This window comes from Botrytis deweyae (assembly GCF_014898535.1).
Source record: "Botrytis deweyae strain B1 chromosome Unknown BDEW_028, whole genome shotgun sequence".
In the NCBI taxonomy this organism is placed as follows: domain Eukaryota; kingdom Fungi; phylum Ascomycota; class Leotiomycetes; order Helotiales; family Sclerotiniaceae; genus Botrytis; species Botrytis deweyae.
The window spans coordinates 33,832-57,864 of record NW_024066235.1 but is presented as its reverse complement, the minus strand read 5'-3'; the positions used below and the strand labels follow the sequence as shown (position 1 = coordinate 57,864).

The 24,033-nt window shown below is 42.8% G+C and overlaps 9 protein-coding genes across 9 annotated transcripts; 3 read left to right on the top strand and 6 right to left on the bottom strand.

The window, feature by feature from the left end:
* Window positions 1-1,316: 1,316 nt before the first annotated feature.
* Window positions 1,317-1,820, bottom strand: EAE98_009410 (uncharacterized protein; the record flags this gene model as incomplete). Its single annotated transcript, XM_038957031.1, has 1 exon — window positions 1,317-1,820. One exon carries the CDS (start codon window positions 1,818-1,820, stop codon window positions 1,317-1,319), a length of 504 nt encoding a protein of 167 aa, XP_038806504.1.
* An 814-nt stretch (window positions 1,821-2,634) lies between these two features.
* On the bottom strand, window positions 2,635-3,789 carry EAE98_009409 (uncharacterized protein; the record flags this gene model as incomplete). The annotated part of the gene is made up of 1 exon (XM_038957030.1): window positions 2,635-3,789. The coding sequence occupies one exon, from the start codon at window positions 3,787-3,789 to the stop codon at window positions 2,635-2,637; it is 1,155 nt and encodes a 384-aa protein (XP_038806503.1).
* A 1,534-nt stretch (window positions 3,790-5,323) lies between these two features.
* On the top strand, window positions 5,324-6,136 carry EAE98_009408 (uncharacterized protein; the record flags this gene model as incomplete). Its single annotated transcript, XM_038957029.1, has 3 exons — window positions 5,324-5,437; window positions 5,491-6,054; window positions 6,113-6,136. The coding sequence occupies 3 exons, from the start codon at window positions 5,324-5,326 to the stop codon at window positions 6,134-6,136; spliced, it is 702 nt and encodes a 233-aa protein (XP_038806502.1).
* A 277-nt stretch (window positions 6,137-6,413) lies between these two features.
* EAE98_009407 (uncharacterized protein) lies at window positions 6,414-8,320 on the bottom strand (the record flags this gene model as incomplete). Its single annotated transcript, XM_038957028.1, has 3 exons — window positions 6,414-7,740; window positions 7,796-8,005; window positions 8,064-8,320. The coding sequence occupies 3 exons, from the start codon at window positions 8,318-8,320 to the stop codon at window positions 6,414-6,416; spliced, it is 1,794 nt and encodes a 597-aa protein (XP_038806501.1).
* A 2,190-nt stretch (window positions 8,321-10,510) lies between these two features.
* EAE98_009406 (uncharacterized protein) lies at window positions 10,511-12,567 on the top strand (the record flags this gene model as incomplete). Its single annotated transcript, XM_038957027.1, has 8 exons — window positions 10,511-10,555; window positions 10,608-11,051; window positions 11,140-11,187; window positions 11,243-11,259; window positions 11,361-11,749; window positions 11,802-12,194; window positions 12,255-12,391; window positions 12,451-12,567. 8 exons carry the CDS (start codon window positions 10,511-10,513, stop codon window positions 12,565-12,567), a joined length of 1,590 nt encoding a protein of 529 aa, XP_038806500.1.
* Window positions 12,568-14,098: 1,531 nt separating this feature from the next.
* EAE98_009405 (uncharacterized protein) lies at window positions 14,099-14,431 on the bottom strand (the record flags this gene model as incomplete). The annotated part of the gene is made up of 1 exon (XM_038957026.1): window positions 14,099-14,431. The coding sequence occupies one exon, from the start codon at window positions 14,429-14,431 to the stop codon at window positions 14,099-14,101; it is 333 nt and encodes a 110-aa protein (XP_038806499.1).
* A 645-nt stretch (window positions 14,432-15,076) lies between these two features.
* On the bottom strand, window positions 15,077-16,040 carry EAE98_009404 (uncharacterized protein). The gene is made up of 3 exons (XM_038957025.1): window positions 15,557-16,040; window positions 15,337-15,507; window positions 15,077-15,285 (listed from the first exon to the last, which is right to left on the bottom strand). Exons 2-3 carry the CDS (start codon window positions 15,470-15,472, stop codon window positions 15,194-15,196), a joined length of 228 nt encoding a protein of 75 aa, XP_038806498.1. The 5' UTR covers window positions 15,473-15,507; window positions 15,557-16,040; the 3' UTR covers window positions 15,077-15,193.
* Window positions 16,041-16,684: 644 nt separating this feature from the next.
* On the top strand, window positions 16,685-18,145 carry EAE98_009403 (uncharacterized protein; the record flags this gene model as incomplete). Its single annotated transcript, XM_038957024.1, has 1 exon — window positions 16,685-18,145. One exon carries the CDS (start codon window positions 16,685-16,687, stop codon window positions 18,143-18,145), a length of 1,461 nt encoding a protein of 486 aa, XP_038806497.1.
* Window positions 18,146-19,305: 1,160 nt separating this feature from the next.
* EAE98_009402 (uncharacterized protein) lies at window positions 19,306-23,526 on the bottom strand (the record flags this gene model as incomplete). The annotated part of the gene is made up of 4 exons (XM_038957023.1): window positions 19,306-19,776; window positions 19,879-21,694; window positions 21,756-22,762; window positions 23,145-23,526. The coding sequence occupies 4 exons, from the start codon at window positions 23,524-23,526 to the stop codon at window positions 19,694-19,696; spliced, it is 3,288 nt and encodes a 1,095-aa protein (XP_038806496.1). The 3' UTR covers window positions 19,306-19,693.
* Between the last annotated feature and the right edge of the window lie 507 nt (window positions 23,527-24,033).

Below are 24,033 nucleotides of genomic sequence, written 5' to 3'. Positions count from 1 at the left end.
ATGCGGGATTAGTATTAGCATCACTCACCAAAATTGGTTTATTCTCCCGAGCTCCAGCAGAGCTTATAGCATCGAAAGTGGCACTTTTCGTACATGTTGCGTGATATGCATTCTTTGCCGCTCAATTGATAGATACTGGCTGCATTGGAGCTTACGCAAACTGATTACAACGACAGCTGTCAGATATCACGAGTTTTCCTATGGCGAAATGAATTTGAAGGTAAATCTTTCATTTCTACATCCATTTGTCGATATGCCTAGTTGCGCATCCCAATGAATTCTACCGTCACGGAAAGACCAGTGGTCAATGTGCTGTGTGTTGAAAGAGGATACATTAGCGAATCAAACTCTTTATTTCAAGCAGTATAAGACTGGCTCCTTGTCCTACTCTATTTGATGTTGATCGTCATATTCTCACACACTAAAGTTCATCTATGGATTTGGAACAAGGGAGAATTTAGCCCTCTCATAATGATTGCGCCATTTACTATGCAACTGCCTTCTGGAGACTTATATATGCCGAAAATATCCATAGCCAATCAGGTATATCAGCAATCTTACTGTTTTTAATCATCAGGGAGATTCTGATCTGATTAATGGTGCCAAAATTGAAACATTCAGGGTCGGTGTTGTTAATTTTCCTTCCCCCCAGTTCTTGGCGTATAGTAACTCCGGCTTGGCGGAAGTTCAAAAAGTTCAGCGACTTGCGACAAATTCCTAAATAGTTTACTGCACCATGAAATTCTTCATATAAGGACTTCATCATGCATGTTGGGGGTGTGTGGAGATGTGGAGATGCGTGGGTCGGAGTGGGGGTTCCTCTGCAGCGTTGGAGACGTAGTCGTGGAGTTGTGATATCTTTTTACTTACATATGACTGTTATTTGCATTTATGATGATTGTAACCCTAATTCCATTGCTATCCTCTCACGTTGCTAACAATTTTATATCCGCATTGAGAGAGCTCGAATGTCTCTTCGTTTCTATTCAAAACTCCAACATTCATCCTCGCTCACGTGTACTCATGTAATCCACTGCTTTGATTTCAAATTCAACAAAATCATTCAATCTCCCATCCAATCTCCACAATTCGTCTCCCAATATTGTGAGATTACGACTCATCGATGTCAAATGATCCAAACACCAGTCCACGCGCGACGACTTGCAACTATTAAGCTTGGAAGCATAGATATACCAGCTAAAGTCTCCTCGGGTACCATTTTCTAGGAATTTCGGACAGCATTTGAGGGGATTTGGGTTCACTCGATGACATAGATCATATCTGATTTTAATCGCGATTTGGTTTTTGCTTGAGGTCTACCCGGTGACGTTTCTTTCCAATGTACCATTCGAAGTCGTGGGGTCTGAATGGATGTTGTTCCCGATGGGTAAATTGGTCGCTTCGTTTGCGGGCCCCTCGGTTGAGACCGTAGCTCCACCAGCAACTGTGTTAAAACCAATCCCCCCCTCCCCCATCTTATTGGCTTCCTTATTCTCAACTTTCATCTCTTTGACTTCCGCGTTCTTGAATTCCTTGTCTACTGCCCCTTTCATTTGAAGTCTTGCCCAACAGTCCTGACAGATGCATTCAACTCCAAGCTCGTGCTCGAGATCATCCTTCGACTTCTGGCAGATCGCCTTCATTTCCTCAATTTCTAAAGGCGCGCCTTTCTTCTCTTTCGCAATCTCACTTTCATAAAGAAATCTTTGGAATCGAATGTCGTCTTTGAGTGACGCAGACATGGCGAGAATCATGGCTTCGATAACAGCAGTCGAGTCGTAATCCCATGGCTCGCTTGCATCGTTGGCGTGGTTGGACATCGTAGATGGATGAGTCTTGTGTGTCGGGGAAGGGGACCAGGCATTTGAATATGGGGAGAATCAATAGGGATACAACCTGGGTATGAAGTTGTTACTTATACCTTATACATTAGCTATGCTCGAAAGTTCGAGATTTCTCTCCAAATAGCTCATTCTATCTAGTAATTCATGCCTAGCCCATTGCTGCTCTTTTCTTTGTTTTCTTGCACCAAATGAGACTTTATTCTTGTCAGGTGAAGCCTTGAATCAACATATGCGAAAGAAAACGTGTCAACTAGTCTCATTGATCAGTTTCCTGTGTGTTGCAGGTTCCGGAGTACCATGTTTCAGTGGCCAGATAACATATGCGAAGACTGTTCATAGAAGTGAATAAATTCACTTTTTCTAGTGGAATGATAAGGGGAATTCGCTAGGCTGAAGCACCCAAAGATTTTTGGAAAGAAGATATAGCGTTGGTACTCTAGAGAATCAAATAGTCTCAATCTCTTGGTGAAGGGTATTTTTGTTTGCTGTTGACATGTCAATATAATAATCGAATGTGTTACTAGTGTTATCTGAGCAAGAAAGTGAATATTTTTGGCAAGATTTCAACAGCTCACGAATTTGTCTTCGTTATTTTGGAATAGAATCATCTAACTCAAGGTGAACTGCAACAAAATTAAGGAAAACATAAAGGTAGTAAAAGAATGACTAGCCATCTAGAAGTAAATGGTTTAATACCTTCTCTGTAACATGTTTAAATAACCCTGTATGCCCCATCATCCATTTAAACAATAGTCTTGCCTTTCATTTAGAAGATCAAACTAAGTTTCCGTCATCTTCGACCGAAAGGATTCTTCAGCTCCTTTTCTCGGCGCTCCTTGGCCTTCTTTTCTAGACGACTATCTCTGTTATGTTGTTTGTCTGGACTATTGGATCTTCCAGTATCAGTACGTTTAATCTCAAGAATCTCGCCTTCCTCAAGTTCCTTAATTGCGGGATCTTTGCGCTCTCTGTACTTATCACGTTTGACGCTAGCTTTTTGAGGCATTCGGTTCTCTTGACTGTTTCTTTGGCTTCCTTCTCGCGTAGATTTTGCTCCAGTTTTGGCTACAGGCTTTTCTTGATCGTTGCCTGAACCACCAGCAGGAGCCAGTGGCTGATTTGTTTTACGATCTTGAAGTTCAGTTGCGCGTACTGGTCTTTTTCCTTCTTGTCTGCTACCTGAAGGAGATCTCGCAGATGATCTGGGCATTGGAAGGGATTGTCGGTTCCTCGAAGACTCCCCTTCTTTCCTATTATCTCGCTCATCTGTTCGTATAGACCTACTAGTGTCGCTACCTCCAGTTTCAGTTGTGCGTAGTGCCCTTCCTACTTCCTGCTTGGTAGAAGAAGACCCCCCATCAGATGGTTGTGATAGTAGGCAGTCTGACGCATTTTGTTGCTTCGCGACCTTCTCTGCTCGATTTTGTAGCACTTCAAGACTTACGTCCTTCAAAAATTTGGTATGACGATTCCGGACGGACCCATGTGTGTATTCATTGCCCTCTCCCCCAAGCTCCTTACACTTTTTCAAGATAGCCTTCCAATCTGGGTTGTCATCAATCATTTTTTTTAGTTGAAAATCAAGTTCTGGTGGGTATTTCGACAATTCAGTATCTTTGGTATACCTAGAGACCGGTTTGACCAAATTCTTGGGTCTCGCCGCCGGCCCTTTTTCGGGATAGAGTTCTGAGAAGCCATCAGTTGTGTAATAACCTTGAATCGCAACTAAGGTTCGTGTCCAAGGTTCTCGAGGTTTTGAATCTTTTGGCTTTCCAGGAATAGTTACTAGATATGGATTCTTTCTGCACCACTCTTTGATTCTATCATTTAGATCATCAGTTAGTTTAACCCAGATTTCCGGCGCTACATTATCGCCTGATTTTGGGCCGTGACGACGGAGGTAATCTTTCTCTAAATCTGTCCATCTGCGATAATTTCCCGACATACCTGCAGAGTTTGAAATTGAAGGCTTGGGATTCGATGTATCTCGGCTTTTGGTCTTTCAAATGTGTCTTTAGTTGCGGGATCGAGGCTTATATACAAAACCATGAACTTTAACAAACTAGGCAGCAGCGTTGTCGGCCATCAGAGGTCGCCAAAAAATCAATATCGTACCACATATAAACTGGTTCTAGAAAGAAAAGCATCTGGAGTCGTCAGAATTCAATAATTCCAGTTGGCGGCCAGTGGTCGACTTGAAGGCAGACAATATGTGTAATAATTCGGGAGTGTTCTTTGAAGTAGGAACTGGAACTGGATATTGAAGATCTTGAATTCCATTGAGATAGGTGCATGGTAGATTAGGCGATCGGATATGGAAGCGCCTTTTTATCAAACCTTGCGATGTTTTATTAATACATTCATATCAGAAATGAATATCGCAATTAGGACGCATTTGTTTGAAGAGTATCGAGATCAATTGATGATTCAAAGGATCTCACTATCGAATTTTGTTCTGGACTGTCAAGGCCCCCTTGAGTAGTCAGTCTGCTGTGACCGCTGAAGAAACATCATTTAGGCATCAGACCACTTAGAAAGCGACCGCACTGCTTTTTCGAGAGAGAGAAGGGGGGGGGGGGTTGTGGAAGAAACTGGTCAGTTGTTGCACATTGTAATTGAACGCATCTGTGCCGAATTTTAAGAAGCAAAGACAAAAAAAGTCCTCATTATCTAACAATACTACCTAGTCTTTATCGACAGCAACTAGCCTGAGCAGACAATCCCGAACATCTTGAATTCATGTTGCAAGTAAAAATCAACTCCGATTCAGAATTTCTCAACCTGTTACCCCTCGCTGGGACGGAACATCGAATCAAGTGATGTGAAAGAACGACAAACCTGGTTTGCGAGGCTATGGATGAAGAGAAAGCTATGTCTTCCTAATTTCAAAGCTCGAGTCTTCCTGACTTGTTTCCAAAAATTCCTCAACATCTAGGTCGTCCCACCGACTTCCTACATAATGTTGCACCACTAATTAAGTACGGAGGCGCTAGCAACACAAGAAACAAGATCTCAAATGGAAGGTCAAGAGTCTCTGCATGTAGAACTGACAAATCCGTGCCTTCAATAGGGCGTCCCATAGGCCGGAAATGCGGTAGAGCTGTGTATGTGTGATAGCCTCGGCATGAAGAAGTACGTGAAAAATGAAGACTTTCCCAGCACACGAACACGGATCCTGATCTGCTTCAGGTTGTCAATATAAAGATCCAAAGATAGATATGATATATGCAAGAACAATTGTTCAAGTACTGATACGAGAAGGAATTGTGGCTATGCCCCCACTTACCAGCACCCGCACCCGCATATAAATGCAACGTTAATCACAAACCCCACAGCCACGATACTGCGCCTATCTACCCACAGAAACTCTACGGCATGGGTATTCTAGATAATAAATAATGAATCTCGTTGTGCATTTTGGTTGTAATATCTAGAAAACTTAAACTTGAGACTGGCTGGTTCTAGATTTCAAGCCGAAAATGAATCGACCACAACAAAATCGGGTGTCTTCCGGGCCGGCGCCTAGGAAAAGACGATACAATGTTTTGTTCTTTGGAAATACTGGGTCTGGAAAAGCTGGCATGAAGAATAAGGTAAGGCCCGAATCTTTGATACTTCATTAGAGGGGGGGTTGACAGGAAGATAGATTGTTTACAATGATTTCCGTGTGTCCAGTAATCCTTACGATCCAACACTCGAAGATAGTCATCAAATAAACATCACTATCGGTTCCGAACAGTGTTTCGTAAATATTATGGAATTGAATTACGATGATCGATATGCCGGTTTGTTTGAGCCACTGATTAGAGACGCCGATGGGATAATATTGATGTATTCAATCTGCTCGCCCGAATCCTTCTCTGTTCTAGAAGCCCTCTGGACTCTTGTGAAACTTGTGAAAGTTCCAGAAAAAAAGGGGTTATATGTGGAAGTAGTCGGGACTATGAGTGATATGTGGGAAAAAAGGAGTGTCAAGACTGAGGATGGGAAGGCATTAGCCGAAAGGCTAAATTGCGGGTTCTCAGAATGTTCAGCAAAAGAAGGCGAGAATTGTGACGTTCTAATTGAGAATTTGATTAGAAAAATTATTGTTGGGCGCGAGCAGGAGCAGATTTTGAGGGACGCGAGACGGAGAAAAGAAGACGATGAGAGGGAGGAAAGAGAGAGAAAGAAAAATGGGGTTGTGAAGAGGGTTTTGAAGAGATGTATGGTATGGATTTTCCATCGCACTTGACTAATACACGAGGGCTTGCTGACCAAAAGAGTAGGAAATAATGACCATGGGAACCTAACTCGAGACACTTTTGATACCACAACACGAAATAATGGAACATTAAATGATTAATCAAACTAAAGATACTGTACTCGACTACATTTGCTGGATGCTGTGACTTTTCACTTGGACTTGATAGTTGAGATGATGTTCGGATTAAAGATAAGACCGCTATGGCTAGTCTTACGATTCAAAGTCCAAAATTATTTCTCTCGGAGGGAGATAGCTATAAAATGCTTCTTCGCTGCCTCTATAATTGGTTACGAGCTCAAGAAAAGCTCGGGCTAAGATGGTGCCTAATTCTCGACCCGCTTAAACCTCCCACCACCACTTGAAAGTGTTAGTACTGAGTTTGTCGTGTCATTTGTCCGACACATTCTCCCATCAGCTGCGATACGCCATGCCTCACTACCCACTGCAGTTGTGGCGTAAAAAAATTGCTCTGGATCCCACTTATTTTTTATCCCTAGTAACTTGCGGTAATTCTTCCCATAGAAAGTTTGCTGCCAGTCTGGTTGTCTGAAATTACCTTCGTTCAAATAAGTTCCTCCCCCAGGAGTGAGCACTTCGAATTGTGGGATGATCTCATTTATCATATGATATTGAGCAGCTACCATCTCAGATATTGGCGCAGAATAATTCCACGGTATAGTCAAGATGACATGGATGAGGGCATCACGCCAAGCTGGAAGTAAAGCATTATCGACAGTAGATGTAATATGAGGAGATGAGACATTCAGAGCTACGCCTGTGTAAGGGATGCCCGCATTCGTGACATTACGAATAGTTGCGACGTAAGCTTTGTTATTCTCCTGGACGACACTTCTTGATATCAATCGACCACCACCGGTATTGACTCCTGGTCCACCCCAAGGACCATAAGGTAGAGGCCCAAGAGATTGATTGTAGTGGTCAAGATATGTTGGGTACTGTGTGTACGCGACTGTAAAATTAATACCAAGAGTTGTGAGTTTGTCGGTGAAATTGGCCAAGAGAGCTTGGACGTCAGCTTTAGTCTTGTTGTATGCCGTCATACCAATGATTCGGAAAACTGAAGACGAAGCTCCATAGCCAACCATAGTTCCTGCATCGACCATTCCAGGAAGATAAGTATGAAAGGCTTCGACCCCTTTCCAGAAAGTTTCAATACTCGTGTTGCCGCCGGTTGCCGAAAATGCCAAAGAGGCACCACTGACTACAGTGTCAGGATATACTCTCACGGTTAGAGATATGATGACTCCATATGTACCACCTCCACCGCCACTTAAAGCCCAATAAAGGTCTTTGTTTTCGGTTCGTGAGGCAGTGACTACGTTGCCACTGGCCGTTACAACTTCCCACGAAATCACTTGATCAGCACCCATACCAAAATTGCTAGAGAGTGCCGAATGACCACCCCCTTGTGTGTAGCCTCCGGCGATTCCAACTGTCGGACATTCACCACCTACCGTTATAAAACCTGCATCATGAGCAGCCTCTAATGCTTCAAGCCCTTGAATGCCAGCACCAATCTTCATGACCTTTCCGGTAAAATAGTCAGATTTCCAGTCAGAAAATGATATATCTTTCAAGTTGTGAGTCCAAACAGCTAATGAGCCTGCACCAGTTGACTTGCCCAAATAACTTGCATAATTTTAGCTAACGCATAGCATTGGAGTTCTCTAAGAGAGAAACTTACTCGTGACCAGTATTCCGGATTACAAAACGGATGTTATGATTCTTAGCGAATTGAATGGCAGCAACGGCATCATTGGGTGTCGACACATTGACAGCATAATTAACCAAGTTTCCCAAGCTACAAAGACTTTGTTCGGATGAAAAAGGGTTGCAGCTCTGATTTCCAAGTGTCGCAAAGTATGGAGCTATCAAGGAGGAAGATGAATTCCAACTGGATTTGGAATTAGAAAGTTCATATGGTATAAATGATAACGCTGCGAAGGACTTACTGCAGACTTGGGTTCGCCCAGTTCGCTTGTAAATATGCGCATTCCGTCGCGCTGTAGTTAGGTTCATGGCAAGGGCCTGCGATGGGCACGGTAGCTACAAGCCTACCATTGACTGTACTGTTGAGATTGTTCCACTCTGTTGTAGATGGCCATGATTGGTCTCCAGGCAGCGCTCTACAATTGGTATTTTGGACAGTCTGCGCAGATGATGTGCAAAACAAGTGGATAAGAAGAAAAACAATTCTATAAGAAGCCATCGTCTGTATCTTGATACTCTCGTTCCTTCCGAAAGATAAAAGGCTGAAAAGCTGTGAGAGAAGTACTCACGAAGAAGTGAATTGTGCCTGTATATGTATTTTCTCGTGGTCTCATTCTTATATCTTCAATGAGGGGTATTATTCAGTTACCTGCAGGTACTAGTACCAAGAAGGGAGGAAAGTATGGATTCGGATCCACGTCATGCCGCCTCTTGAATATCCCGTCCAATAAAAGATGACGGCTTACACGTGTCTATGATCTGGTCCGCATGGCCACCCACATCGTATGAAGCCCAAAATTCAGAAGCAATTTAAGCCCTGACGATTGATGAGTGTAACACTGTATTTGCCACCCTTTCATGATTCTGTCGCCCCAAATGAAATGAATTATATGTGTGGAAAAGCCGAGGTCTCTCATCATCAACAACCACGATACTCCGATACCCCTGTATCGTCAATCCATTTCCTGTATTCTGCATTGTCAATAATGGAAATGATACGTTATTTCAATATCCCAACCGGTGTGAACACAAAGGTTTTACACTCCAATCTATTTGATATTGAATAAAAGTATTCTTGGAGAGAGATTTAATGGCGACAACTCAGTTGATCAAAATTCTTATATGCTAATTTGAAAGATACGAAAACAAATGCACGAATTGATTCAAATTAGAGTGTGAAGCAGAGCTGTCTTTAATATCCTTTTGGTAACCTTAGTGTTCGGATTTTCTGGACAGTCCCCAGCATGATATTTTTGCCTGAATCAGAGCGCGCGACGAGAAGGTCATTTCCTATCTTTCTGAAATTGCAAAAACCCCATCGGTGAGATTTTGTGGTAAAATTCATTCAAAGATAAATGAAACTCAATAGCTTGTGAAGTTGGACTTTGACTATTGTGATAGCAAGAAAAGCTTTCTAAACCCTGCTTGAAAAGGTAAACTATCTATAGAGTCTTGAGGAGTACTCACTCACCCAATGGTCATGATGAAGCTCAAGCTAATTCGTTATCCAGCATTTGGACTGCATATCCAGCATTTGGACTGCAATATCATTTATTGGAGGTCAAATCATCAAAAAGAGTTTGATTAAAATTTTGAAGGTTCTGTAGGGAACAACGTGAGGATCTAGATGTGCAATCTGTTTCGTTCACGACATGCACACTTCTGTACTTAGCAAAGTGCCATTCACTGCAATCATCCACACCAAATAGTATCATTTATCCTCCATGTGCGCAAAAGAACAAAAAGCTGTATTCCGTTCGCGATTGTGTATTTTCAGTCAAAAACGAGTGTCGAGTTGAAGGAGCAAAGTCTCACACTTCAAAGGTGGTTAAAGTGTTGTGAGATAACCTCAAACCAATGATAAACCACGTTTGAGATAGCCAATCGTGAAGATCGAAAAGCTTTCCCAGTTTTAGGTTCATTTTATCCACGAACATTGGGAGAAATTTGAACAGCTGCTAACAATAATACAACTGAAATACAATTTCGAGATCACTGAATGTGATTTGTGTTTCACTAAAAATCTAGAATCATGAAAGACTTACTTCCCCACAAGATTACCACAATGCGGGCCTTGTACCTCCGTGAACAGGATGAGTACAAACGACCAAATCAAACAAGGGCTGGGCAAACATTCAGGTTTAGTGTTACCCCGAATCGCATGATAGATTCTCCAATCACCAAGCCTATAAGCGAGCGAGGTCCGGGGGCGCCCAGCTACCCCTCAATCTCAATTGAGTAAAGCCTCCGCCATAAAAAGTAATCCTTGTGAAACGAATCGTCTTGTGCTATCTTTGAACAATCATTTGTTCTTCATGCATTCCGAAATCTCGAGTAAAGGCGGAGAGTACTGGTTCCGTTTTCTTTTGGATGGTCTGAGTTGCGGTGTAGTTTTTATCTTGGGCGTCGTGAAGCTTTTGGGCCCAGAGCTTGACTGGAGATACATGAACAGATGAGTTTGTACATAAAGTATCAGGGTTTTCTCCTGATATATGGATGGTAATCCGAATCAACTTGTTAATAATAGTGAATTGTGATGAAAGACGCCCGATGTCATGATTAGAGTCGTGTCTGATTAGCCGCAAATATCCAACAATTCAAGAACACACTTCTACTTCTTGAATATCTGCGATCATCGACACATCTGTTCTGGTAAACGTTTGCTGCTTATCAGGGAGTCAACGTCACTATGACCGCGGATGAAAAGACAGGTGTTGGGACGCACCAAGAACATGTAGGTTTCATGAGGAAAGAAAGGAACGATAAAACTGATGATTTGAGCATAGAAAAATGAAAAGCATGTGACCCAAGTTAAAGTGGTGAAAGGCGATGAGGCTTTCGCGCAAGCAATGTTGAAGGAGCCACCAAAAACATGGTCAGGAAGATCCTTCATACTGTACGCTTGTGCGCTAGTGGCTTTCTTTTGCAGCACTTGCAACGGATTTGATGGCTCTATGTTCAACTCTCTTCTCGCAATGGAGCAATTTAGGACGTACTTCAATGTGGCTAACGATGGTGCTTGGACTGGAATCGTCACTTCTATGTATTCGATCGGCAGTGTGGTAGCTATTCCTTTTATCGGGCCGGCGATCGATACTTGGGGAAGAAAGATCGGAATCTATATCGGTGCTTCATCGATTGTGCTGGGAACTATAGTCCAATCTACCACACTTCACTCGAGTAATGTCATTGGGCAGTTCATGGGCGGCAGGTTTCTGCTTGGATTTGGTGTGGGTATTGTTGCATCAGCGGGCCCAATGTAAGTAATAACGATACTTGGACAAATCTGGGAACTTTATTAGCTAACTCGTCATAAAGTATGTTGTCGAAACATCGCATCCTGCCCACCGAGGTGTTGTCACTGCTGTAAGTCAAGTGCATCTTTGTAAAGATAGAACATTGTGACTGACTCGCCTCATAGTTCTATAATACCTTTTGGTTAGTTTATCTCACAAAACAATATCATCCAGCTTTTCAAGGGGATGCTATTCCATTTCTCCATCAAACACCTTATGGATCCCATGCTAACATGTTCTAAGGTTTGTTGGCTCAATTCTTGCTTCGGGATCTGCACGAGCAAGTGCGGACTTATCCGGTAACAGGTCCTGGCAAGTTCCAGTCTGGCTACAAATGGCATTCCCGGGTCTTTGTATTATCTTAGTATGGGCCCTTCCCGAGAGTCCACGTTGGCAATACGTACATGGACAGCGAGACAAGGCGAAAGCGATGCTTACAAGATACCATGGAGAAGGAAACCCAAATAGCATTTGGGTCGAAATGCAGCTTCATGAATATGAAGAGTATCTGGAACTGGATGGTGCAGACAAGAGATGGTGGGATTATCGAGCACTGTTCAAAGATAAAGCTTCAAGATACCGTTTGGCATGTAACTGCACAATTGCCATATTCGGACAGTGGGCTGGCAACGGTATGGAATCAACTCTATCTGTTCGATTTGATTGTATTGACTTCGTGCAAAGGTCCAATTTCATACTTCATTTCGGCTGTTCTTGATACAGCAGGAATTACGGATTCCATAACACAACTGAACCTCAACCTAGGTTTAAATATCATGCAGTTTGGCTTGGCTTTGTTTGGTGCTTCCCTCGTAGATAAAGTAGGTCGTCGTCTTCTGCTTCTATTCGCAAACATTGGATGCGCTATAGTATGGATCGGAGCTACAGTTTCATCGTCCAGCAATGCCAATACAGGTAGCAAGAGCAGTGGCTCTGCTGTTGTGGCGATGATTTTCCTCTTCGACGCAATTTTCAGTGTAGGTTTTACGCCGTTGCAAGCATTATACCCTGTAGAAGTCTTGAGTTTTGAGATGAGGGCAAAGGGAATGGCATTTAGCAACTTTGCTGTGTCGGCAGGTATGTTGTCCCTGTACTAGCAATGCCTTATATTCTTGTGGCAACTAATGACTTTGATAGCGACCCTCGTGAACCAGTTCGCATATCCTGTGGCTTTGGAGAAGATCAAGTGGAAAACCTATATCGCTTTTGTGCTTTGGTGTCCAATACAGGCGCTTGTGATTTATTTCTTCATCCCTGAGACGAAGAATCGTACTGTAAGTTGACCTCGAGATTTAAACGGGGAAATGAGAATAAATCTGACACTGCACCTTAGTTGGAAGAACTAGATGATATCTTCCGAGCCAAGAACCCAAGGAAAGCATCTCTTGAAAAGAAAAAATTGGCACTTGACGATAGCGCAAATATTATCAAAGTGGAAGAAGTTATTTGAGCGGAGTTGTTTGAATGGGCTTTGCAGTAATGATATCCCATGTGGCTAGAGAGCGTCCTTCCAATTTTTTAAGTCTTCTTTGCGTTTGTATTGAACACCTGGGCAGAGGGAATCATCGAAAATTTTCCCGATTATTAATTTCCATAGTTGAGAGCAGCAGAAGATGTTGAAATTCAAGCAAATCAATGATTGGTTCGAGAATCCCATGCAAGAAGTAAATGTTCAAATTCATGATTGTAGTTGTCATCTTTTGTCTTGTGGTGAAAGTTTCTTAGGTACCTAGATAGCGCTAATATTTAGCGCCATGACACAATATCTTATGTAACACTGAACTGTACTGGTGTACCTATTTTTGCTCGTGTTCGCAACGCAACACCTTAACAATGCGCCAACATTGTGTTCAACCTAACACGACAGGTACACGTAACGGGGACTCGAGCAATCTGTTTCAAGCGTACAGAAGTTCAGACACCCTTGATTTCTCCACTGCAGATTTTGGCAAGTGCTAGTCATCACAATAGCTGATCTTGTAAAACCCCAGCAAGCTCTTCAAAGCGCATACCCAAAGTATTCACTCTATCAAACTCGAGCAATCCGCGAAGCTTTTTGAGCCCTCGCGATTCATTGACTATAAGCTGGTTGACTGTAGATAGAGCTTGCGAGGTCGTGAAAGCAAATCTATCTGCGCATGCGCCGCCCTGGACTGGTCCTTCCATGAGCTGACATGGCACATCGATGTTTTGGAGCGAACTACAAGAAATTTCCACGAACGGGTTCTCTAGATCACATATTCTGGGGATATATCACTTCATTGATGATCTTTTCTTGTGGTACGGAGGTTTACATAGGCATTTCGGTGGAGGCAAAGAGTATTTCCACCAGCCTTTTCCTCAAGGCAAGTGCCATAGGGAAACACGAGGACATTAATGAAGAGGTCGACTATAAATGATATCCTGAAATAACATCGCCACTTTTGCATTTGTTCCAGACAGGCAAGAAATGGAGTGGAGATATCAACGCTTGCATTATTTCCGCTGCAATGTGATGGGGGATAATTATGGTCCTCCTCGTCCCCACCTTCCCTGTGCTTCTTGAACTCTCCTCATCGGGGCACAACGCCTAGAAGTTCCAACATCAGCCCAAAATCACTAGCTACATTCACCACATGAACCAAAAAGTAAAATTTACACCAGCTCAGTATCTATTTTCTCTTGTGGTGATGAGAAGAGATCCTTCGACTTTTTACCAGTTCTTTGCGCATCTTCAGATCATTTAAATGGCAGACATTATACCATCTATTTCAAGTCGAATGAAAAACATCATTCAAGCTCTTCTTCCCTCCGCCGCAGCAGCTGCTGCCGATCATGCTGAGCCAGAGCCTGAGTTCATCAATCTATCCGTATCGGACAACAATCTTCTGCGCTCTGATTTGATTGAGATTTGCAAAGATGCTATCGCACAAGATCTAATTGCGGAGTTCAGTAAATAGCTATCATCAAATGATTCGACTTTAGATGCATAAGCCAATCACTCACTTCTTCGTTTCATTTAAACAGATATGATGCTCCTTGCCATCTTTCGGAGTGGCCCGAATTGGGATTCGTTCGTAGTATAGCTTCTTTGTCAACCCTGGGCTTATCATTCGAGTCATTGTAGACGAAATTGAAAATTCCATTTCCACGAATGATGGTCGATACATAGCATTGCCCCCTCTTTCGTTTGGCTTCCGAGCCACACTGCCTCCATTCGACTTTCCTTTTAGTGCCTTTTCGACGTGATTTCCTGATTGATAGAACCAAAGTTTAGCCTCTTCAAGTTGATTTGTGTGGTCAGGGACCATGGATGCATACTCGTATTTTCCCATGTTGAAAGTTAGTTTGATATGATAGTGTTGGTAAGTGACATTATAATTTCGATATATCTTATTATTTGGAAAAATCCACTTTGTGAAAAAGCGCTCATGAAGGAATTTATGCGTGTTGAATTATTGGCAGTATCGACCGACAACACCTGTATGTCAAAATTCGATCCTTTCACTGGGGGAGACCCCAATTGAACCTTGTTATGAAACCATAGCTTTTTAGTATGTCAATAGGCACTTCTCATTACGACAATCTAGTCGACCTCCCTTCAAGAAATTCTCTCAATCGCGAAAGCTCGAGAATTTTCAGTAACCGGACAATGAAAAATCTAATGCGGGTCTGGGGGAAAGCTACTCAATCATGGTATTAGGACAAGTCAAGACGAATGCAGAGACACGAAAACTAGACTGAACAGAGACTCGTAGATAGCAAGCACGTAACCCTGCAATGCGAAACTATATGTGAATAAACACCAAGATAGAAGCGCCCCATAGTTCGAAAAAGACGAAAAATAATACGCTCGAAAAGTTTTGAAATAAGCTTTCTTGGCTATCTCTTAGCTGCCTTGGCATCGGACTTCACATTAATCGAATTTAAAAAGATGTTGATAGGGACTTTAAACATGTGTAAAACAAAATAGAAGTGACTTTGTGAAACTAAAATGATTCAAGATTTAACAAGAGTGGTAATATTACACAATCCAAACTAATGCTCCAGCCCATATCAACGCTGTCAACATTAATCATAAAAACAACCATAAATGTTTAGAACTTGTTGACCTCATCATTGACAACGTTGTTAATTCCCGAGTCCAATTGGGAAGGTACTCCCTCCTTGCTCGCAAATGAGTCGACGGCTGTGTCATAGAATGTTAGAACTAATTAGGACAAAGTAGACAAGAACATACCGGAGTCTGCCATGGTATCTTTGGTGCTATCGCTTATGCCATCGCTGAAATTGTTGCCGCTATCATTTCCGTTGTTTCCACCCTGCTGTTGCATTTCACCCTCTCCGAACTCTTTGATATCTTCTCCGAGACCCATGATGATTGGTTGAAGTAATTGGTGGTTTAGGTGACCTAAGGAAAATGTCAATATAAGCTGAGAAGAGGCATAGATAAGCAATACAATGGGGACCTCACTTGTGGATTGTTTAAGGCTTTGAGTTAGAAATCTGCGCGTATTGTGTTGATAAAACAAGAGGTGGGAGCAGAGGAGGACGGATGATCGAGGCATTTTACATTTTGCTGCTCTTGCCAGAACCTGAAATCCATGAAATAAAACTTGCTTGTCAGCTCGTCCTCATGAGCTTTTGCACTCAGTCTCACTGTTACATCACAATAGATGCATCATGATGCACCTCACAATTTATCAATCTCCATATTTAATCTCTCCCCCATCCCGAAATCTGCACCCGGTACCAAGTCATTCTAGAGCTTATGGGCCGTTTTGAGTTGTTCCTGGACTCACAGCATCAAATGGGAATTGTTCAAGGACCCATAGCCAAGATAAACCTGTTCTTATCTGGAAAACCCCTGCGCTCTTGCATGAATTAAGCGTCATATTGATGGAGCAAAACACGGTCCAGGTCGCTATCTAGCTTATTGATCTGTTGTGCTTGCGAATGTATGGGGAAGAACTTGTTACAGAGTAGAAGCAAACGGGTTTATTTTCCAAGCTCTTATGGTCTTCTTCTTGACGTAAAGTGGGCGTTCGGGTCGCTCCTACTTGGTGCACTGGCTAGAAGGGAAGGACTTCTGTATTCTTAAAATAGATGCCGAGCTACTAGCTGTCCTTGATTGATGAAATGGGATGGAACTGAGTGAAATGAATTCCCCTACCTACCTACCTACCTTTTAAAATCTCCATTCCATGACAACTTTGTTCTTTGCAGAGTTAGCACATGGGACGAGTGAGAGGAGAGGATAAATCCAATATCACGTGATCTGTCACTCCGCTACCTCTTTCTCGTAATGCCAAGCCATGTGCACTTCTTCGATAAGTACGATAAGTACGATAAGCAATGCAGCTGATCAGAGAACGTTCACCAGGTTCACATCAGCCATTATCTTCATCCTAATTTCGCATTCGTGTTCTAAATTGAAATTGATATTGTTTTCCAAGCATTATTAATCATAACTCCATTGCAAGAAGCACAGTTCTCTTCATCTCCTGATCTATCGGCCTCACTGACCGCTGTCACTCTTCAGCTTGCATCAACATTCTAGATAACCTCAAGGCATCATGGAATACAAAATGGAATCCAAACAACCATTACCAGTTTTCTCCCAATCGATAACACCCCGCATCATCATCCATGGCGGTGCAGGTAATATTCTCCCAGCGAACCTTCCACCGGCGAAGTATAAGTTATATCACGACTCACTCCTTCGCATCATTTCCAACACTCACTATTTCCTCACGTCGCCATCCTCCTTTCCTCTCCACAAAACGTCTTCTTCTACCACTACAGCTCTCGATGCTGTCACCTATGCAGTTACTCAATTGGAAGACAATCCTTTGTTCAACAGTGGCCATGGTGCAGTTTTCACTCGCGATGGAATTAATGAACTGGAGGCATCGATAATGGTTTCAAGTGGGAAGAAGAAGAGAGGAGTAGGACTTATGGGACTACAACATGTCAAGAATCCAATAAAGCTTGCGCGCGAGATGTTGATACGAGGAGAACAAGACTTGGAGGGTGGAAATGGTGAACATCGAGGGCCGATGAGTGTTGAAGAGGACGCATTTAGGCAAAGCCACGGAGCACAAGGACATTCACAGCTGCACAAATATTCCGCCGAAAAATTGGCAAAAGAATGGGGATTGGAGCTTGTAGATGAGAAATACTTTTTTGTACAAGCAAGATGGGATGAACATATATCAGGGTTAAAGAAGGAGAAGGATGAAAATGGAAATGCATCTTGGGATGCCCAAGAATTTATACCACAAGGAACTTGTGGTGCTGTGTGTCTTGATGCGGATGGGGTGCTGTGTGTAGGTACTAGTACTGGAGGCATGACAAATAAATTGACAGGAAGAATTGGGGACACGCCAACGCTTGGTGCTGGTTTTTGGGCAGAGGAGTGGGAGGACACATCGGCGCACGATGACATGCATCGACTTCAACAAATCCGTCGAAGAATGTACAATCAACGGCCAATAATTGCCTTAGGTGATCAGCTGAAAGGGATTTTGGCAGATTGTTTTCCAGGCTTGAGTTTAAGATCGTACAATCTAATCCACCAAGAAGCGCTGGAAGATGAAGCTATGATGTCCAGGAAACATATGAGGGCCACCGCTATGTCGGGTACTGGAAATGGTGATTCTTTCCTTCGCCTTGCAGCTGCAAGAAGTGCATCGGCAATTGCTCGATATCGTCCCGATACTTCCCTTCAAGCCGCTATCACAGAAGTAACTGGCCCCGGTGGAGATCTAGTGAAATCTGCAGGAGACCGATGGAAGAAGACGGGTGAAGGTGAAGGAGGTATTATTGGAATTGAATTACACGTTGTAGTTGACAAACTTGGCCGGAAGAGAGATGCAGTGAGTCATGTCGTTGCTGATTACAATTGTGGGGGTATGTTCCGCGCCGTTATCAATGAAAATGGAAAAGCTGTAATGAGAGTCTGGAGACCTGGACAGTATGATGGCTTGGACATATATGCAGGTGAGGGGAGAGAGTATGACGTCGCTGATTGGATTGACGCCAAATAAAGCTTGACGTAGTTGGTCCTCAAGAATAGTTCTATCAATAACCTAAACGGATTCTGTAACCAATGCTCGCTTCCCTACACTAGATAAATCTTCAAAGCCAACCATTTCTAGCGTTTTATTCTCATGTATTCTCCAGTGAGGGCTGGCAAAAGGGAAGTAAAAGTTTTTGGCCAGGAATCCTAATCCTTAAATATCATCACTTGCAAAGCTGTTCATATTCAAAGAATAACTCGAATGACCAAACATTGCCCATAAATACACTTTTAATCTCCTCCACACTCCATTACTGTATGTCTTCTAATTGACTATTTCGAGCTCAACCAGCCGAATAGTTCCTTCTCAACATTCCTGTATTGATGATCGCCAAACAAACTCGTTTTTGTCTTGTGTTTTTATGGTTGTCTACCTCCATTGTCAAAAGTATCTAGTAGCTACTCTATCTGACTTCAACACTCTACATAACCATGAGTGATACGCATCGCTACCTCTCGCCTTTTTTCTGCACATGGCAAATTCTGTTCGACACTCTGACCTATCTTCCTATAATTTCCCAAACCTTTTCTCGGACATTATTCATCCTTGAGGCTTGTGGTTACCATGGAAAATGCACAAAATATTCATTGTTTATCTTTGAGAGAATTGATCATGCCATGCCTCTCTCGTATTTTGTTTAATTTGGTCCCGAGAAGTTTAGATCAAAGTGGACATAACTAAAGTCACTCTTGAAATGTTGCGCGATTTCTTCACAAGAACATATAGATGGTGCTATTTGTCACGACACAACCATCCCGTTTGATACAAAGACATCGGGCTGGCAGCTATGTGCGAGATTATTTGCTCGAGACTCCAAACAGAGGTCATAGATAGGTTATTCTGTCCAATCATCAAGAGCGAGTGCGAGATGTTGAATATCTCGTCAATATTTATCTTGCAGTAGTCGAGATCATCTGCCTGCCATAGTGCTTCTTCATGAGCATCTAGACCCTTTTAGCCGTGCCAATTCTTCTCACATAAAGGGTTGAGAAAGGAACACTTCTATTCTGCACATTTCAAACAGTGTCACTTCCTAAACTGGTTATGCCAATAGAACTCGGATCCGTAAGCCATCAAGCGTGTCTTGTGTCAAATTCTTTGATAAGTCGGGCTGTAATTTGATTGTTGAGCATTGAATTGTATCCATGTAGAACTAGCAACCATTTCAAGCTTGTGGTAGTGGTAGAGTAACTATGCGCTTCTAGTTTGATGACCTCCCTGTTCTAGCTGGGCTGTGCTAATATTTCAAGATCACAAGTAGCTAACACCTCTTCCAAGATCGCATTATATTAGCTTCAATGTTACCCAGTCAACTCATTTGAAAACTCAAAGTCTAAATTCGCCTACAAGGCTGGTATCATTCGAACCCCAGTATAATGCTAAGCCAACTATCCTGCCCTCGAGACGTGACAATAATGCCTTCACACACACCTCATTCACATATGTATGTGTTTTAGCTTCCTTTCAGAACGCCTTCATAGTATTTTCATCTCATGTAACCCACCAAATAACATTCTATTTCCTTGGCAATTCCCTGAACACCTTTCTGAAGATCAGCCGACTATTGTACAGATTATTAAGCCTGATTCTTTCGTTGTCTGTTCATGTCAAAAACAATCAGCAAAGTTCTTGGAGATTATAACTTTCCCACTTAACTCTTCAAATCCTTGACAGCTGGCCAAGATGAGGAAATGACTTACCTAAATGCGCACTATCACTCGCTTGTCCACACGGTAAATGCGCCGCTGGCGCTCCAAACTCCTTTTCCAAGAATCGGATACTTGGAATCGAACCTCCTTCTCTGATATAGAGCGGCTTCCTCCCCATGCCTCTCACACTTCCATCACCCAATCCCTTTCCTTCTTTACTTTTACTAACTACCTTGCCGCCTTCAACTCCGTGCCCTTCATTTTCTTTCTCGTTGCGGCTATTGGAAACATCTTCCGCGTCTAGTGTTAAGGATGCAAGATCTACCGGTGCAGCCGCTAAACTCGTATGATCACTTCCACCAGTTAAACTCGAAGTTGTCGCAGGTGTGGGTTTAAGACTTGGCGATGCGCTGACAGGGCTTGTGGGTGAGGTTTCCTTCTCCTTCTCAACATATTTAGGACCTTGTACACTACTCCTTCTCGTATGGTCCGTAATTGGTCCCCAGACTTCCATGATAGCCTCTTCCAACGTCCTAAAAATCTCATTTTCGGGATCACCGAGCCAAGCATCTGCTTGGTTATCAATAGTGATTGTGAGGTTGTTGTGCGTATCAAGCTTTGCGAAAGCATCTTGAAGAAATTTTGTCAAAGATTTAATAACATCGTCGACTTCCTGGTTGGGAACCAAACGAAGGGAGATAGCTGCGCTCGCGTGGGACGAAACCAGAGAACCATCTGGCCCAGAAACTTTATAGCGATGGACAGTCAGGTTTGGTTCTCTCCATCTAGCCATAATGGATTGTTTCAGAGTGGTCGCCGGTCCGAGTTCTGGATTACGACGAAGGAGGGTCGATACAATATCATCGTAACGAGCTTCCTCGGCTGGTGTGAGTGGAAGAATTTCATCATAAAATCCAGGAATTTGAATCCTGTTATGCAGCCCCTTTAACTTTGCGAGGATAGCTGTCAAATCAAAGAGTGGTTCATCCATCATAAAACTTCCATCAACTCCACTATGGACATCGGGATGCTTGCTATTGACTTTAACAGTAGCATGAAGAACACCTCTGAGGCCATATGTCAAGCAAGGCACTTCATCATCGAGCCAATAACTATTGGCAAGAATGATATAATCAATGTCCCCAATCAATTCTTTATACTTTCTCACAGCATCCTTGAAGCCTCTTGATCCACTCTCTTCTTCTCCCTCAATCAAAAATGTAACATCAGAATCCAAAGCCTTCTCATGAACCAAATCAACAACTCCATACAGAGCAGCCATAATTGGACCTTTATTGTCACTGACTCCTCTTCCATAGAGGTATCCATTTACCCCCTTCATTTGGAAAGGATCGATAATCCATTTCTTTTGCTTATCATCCGCGGGAACAACATCATAATGTCCATAGAACAAGATCTTCTTCCTCTTTCCAGCAGTCTCCGGGTTTCCCTTGAACTTGGCGTAAACAATTGGGTTATGATGAGCTTCAGTTGTTAACATCTCAGTGACAGCTCCATGTTTCTTAAACAATGTTCTCAAAAAGGTAGCACCTCGTCGACAATCCTCGGCATGATCAGGTCGTGCAGAAATCGTCTTGAAAGCCACAAAATCTTGCAATGATTTGATAAGTTGGTCATCTTGAAGTGACTCGCGTTTTGGGTATGTGCCCGTATCACATCCAGTAACATCCCATATCGAAACGGAACAATCGTTCGCACCAGTTATATAAAGTTGTTGACCATGATGGGTAGCAACTGCGGAAGCCAAAATCCTACCTCCGTGAGCTTTCCATCGTTTGACACACTGGTATTTTTGACTGAAATTCGAGGAAGTTTTGTATTGACCATATTGTACCGTGCTGTATTTCTGCAAAATGTTAGCCACTTGTACGATATAAATCCACAGAAAACAGGAGAATCAAACTCACTCTAGCATGCCCGGTACTTCCACCACTCCAGAGGTATCCCCATCCCATCTGTAAAGTCATAACATCCCCCCTATTTGCTCTGATGACTCTCAGCTTCTGTCTCGTATCCAGATCCCACAACTCAATCACTCCCTCCAATTTGCTACTGTAGAGAAAACTTCCGTCCACCGCCAGACTCAGAACACTCTCCGCATCGTCTTCCCCTAGTTTTTCAATCTCCTTGATCCCCTCGTCTTCATCCTTGCTCAATTTCCACAACTTAATTGTACCGTCCCCTCCGCCTGAAATTAGCATATCCTCATCCGCATCAACCTGCCTCGAGACTCCTCGAACCATGAGCATACAATAGACATATCCAAAGTGAGCATATTGTTTCATATGTGCCTTGTCAATTTCCAATACATCTCCCTGATCCGCAGCGGCTCTTCCAGCCGGCCTTGGTCTTGGTGTGCTTGTCCCTCCATGTTGCACACTATCGAAAAATCGATGATTTCTCCTGTCTGGGTGACGTTCTGGATTTGGTGTAGGTCTCGTCGCGGAATCCCTTAGACTAACCCATTGTATACTCGTGTTTTGAGCTCCCAAATACACCGTTTCGAATTGCGGGGAATAAGCTACCGAAAATACATCGCCGACGTCATAGGTACTGTAAATATGGTATTTGCGGACTAAAGTGGTAGGACACCATGCATTGACAATGGCATCACCAGCAGATGAGAACAAAAGCTTTCCATCCGCGGATAGGAATAGGGAGAGTACACTGCGGGTGTGTGCTTGGATGCGCGAAACGAGCTCGTAGGATGTGAGGGACCAAACGACTATTTCTCCATCTTGGGTACCGGCATAAATATATTTTGAACCTACAGCAAGAGTGAGGATCGAGGAATCATTTTCGAGGTGGTGGAGAAGTTGAGGAGATGAGGGGTCGAGGTCATCTTCAGAACTGGTTCTTTGGCTAGGATCGTGGGACAATGAGTCAATTTGATAATTTTCGTCTTCAGTGCTAGCTAGAAGATTGTTAGTTGTTGGCGAGATAGAATTATCTATTTGTGAAGATGTAGCCGTCGCTGAAGAATGAGTATTTGCGTTTCTTGAACCAAAGATTGAGGTCATCTTTTAGTTGATGATTGGAGGGGAAGGGGGGGGAGTAAGCAAAAGAATTGGAACTATTGCTTGCTAGGTTGATGAGCGTAAAGTAGTGATCGACCGACCGACCGACCGACCTCAGCCCGAATTTCAACCCCAGCATGTTGGTTGGTGAACCACAAACCACACACCAAATAAAAGTTCGCGATGCTAATATGATATGATGAATGTCTTTAGGAAAGATACGAAAAAACGAAATAAAAGAGAATAAAAGAAGAGAGCTTGGAAGAATTATTCACTCACCATGACTTTCAACATCACTATCTTCTTCCCTTTCCCAAGCTTCAATTGCTTCACGTTGCTGGATATCAATGCCGGGGCCACTCTCACCAACACACCCAATCTCCTTGGGACTATCCATAATTGAATTCATCCTCGCACAACAATTCCACCTTTCCAAATCCAAATCAATATCAGTATCAATATCAGTATCAAAGTATCGATAGTATTGATCTGTATTCTGGTACTCGTATGTATTCTTATTTGTCGGTACACCTTCAATACTTTGTTTCTGTCCCGACGGTATGTGTGTATCTTTTTCATATATTAGATTTGATGTCGAGTTCACGTTTCTGTCGCTCTTCCCGTCAATCGTGAAAAGGGAGGTTGCAATGAGAGATCCCATATTGTAAAAAGAATTGTTATACAACTGTATTTGATTTTAATTCCATTCAATTCAGGTAAATCACACAATTCAAACGGGTAATGGGATAATGTTTTTGAAGGAGGATTGCGTAACTTTTAATCACTATTACGCCTTTGAAAATAACTGAGACCGAACGCGCATTCCTAGGAGGTACACTTCACTCGTAAGGGGGTGACTCTACTTTATAGGAGTTTCCTATATATCAACACTTCGCTCCTTTCCTTTTCCCCCTTTTCCCTTTCCCCTTATAACCTTTACCCAAGCTCTCAGCATCTCTTACCCTACTTCTTGACTCATGTGGATTGGTGTCTCCTAATGAGAAATTGGAAAAGCAATATGCATTGGCTATCACTTGCCCGTGCCGCATAAGGGATCCATATCTATTCGACCTCACTGTTTCTCCTGCGTCTTCTTTATTTGTACCCAATCTGTGTCATGCGTTGATGCTACACCGCATTATTGGGTCCTCGCCGTACGCATTGCCCG

Coding starts and splice junctions, on each gene's coding strand:
- EAE98_009404 (XM_038957025.1), bottom strand. CDS start 15,472: ATGGGTCTCGGAGAAGATATCAAAGAGTTCGGAGAGGGTGAAATGCAA. Junction 15,286..15,336: donor AGATACCATGGCAGACTCCG/GTATGTTCTTGT, acceptor TCTATGACACAG/CCGTCGACTCATTTGCGAGC.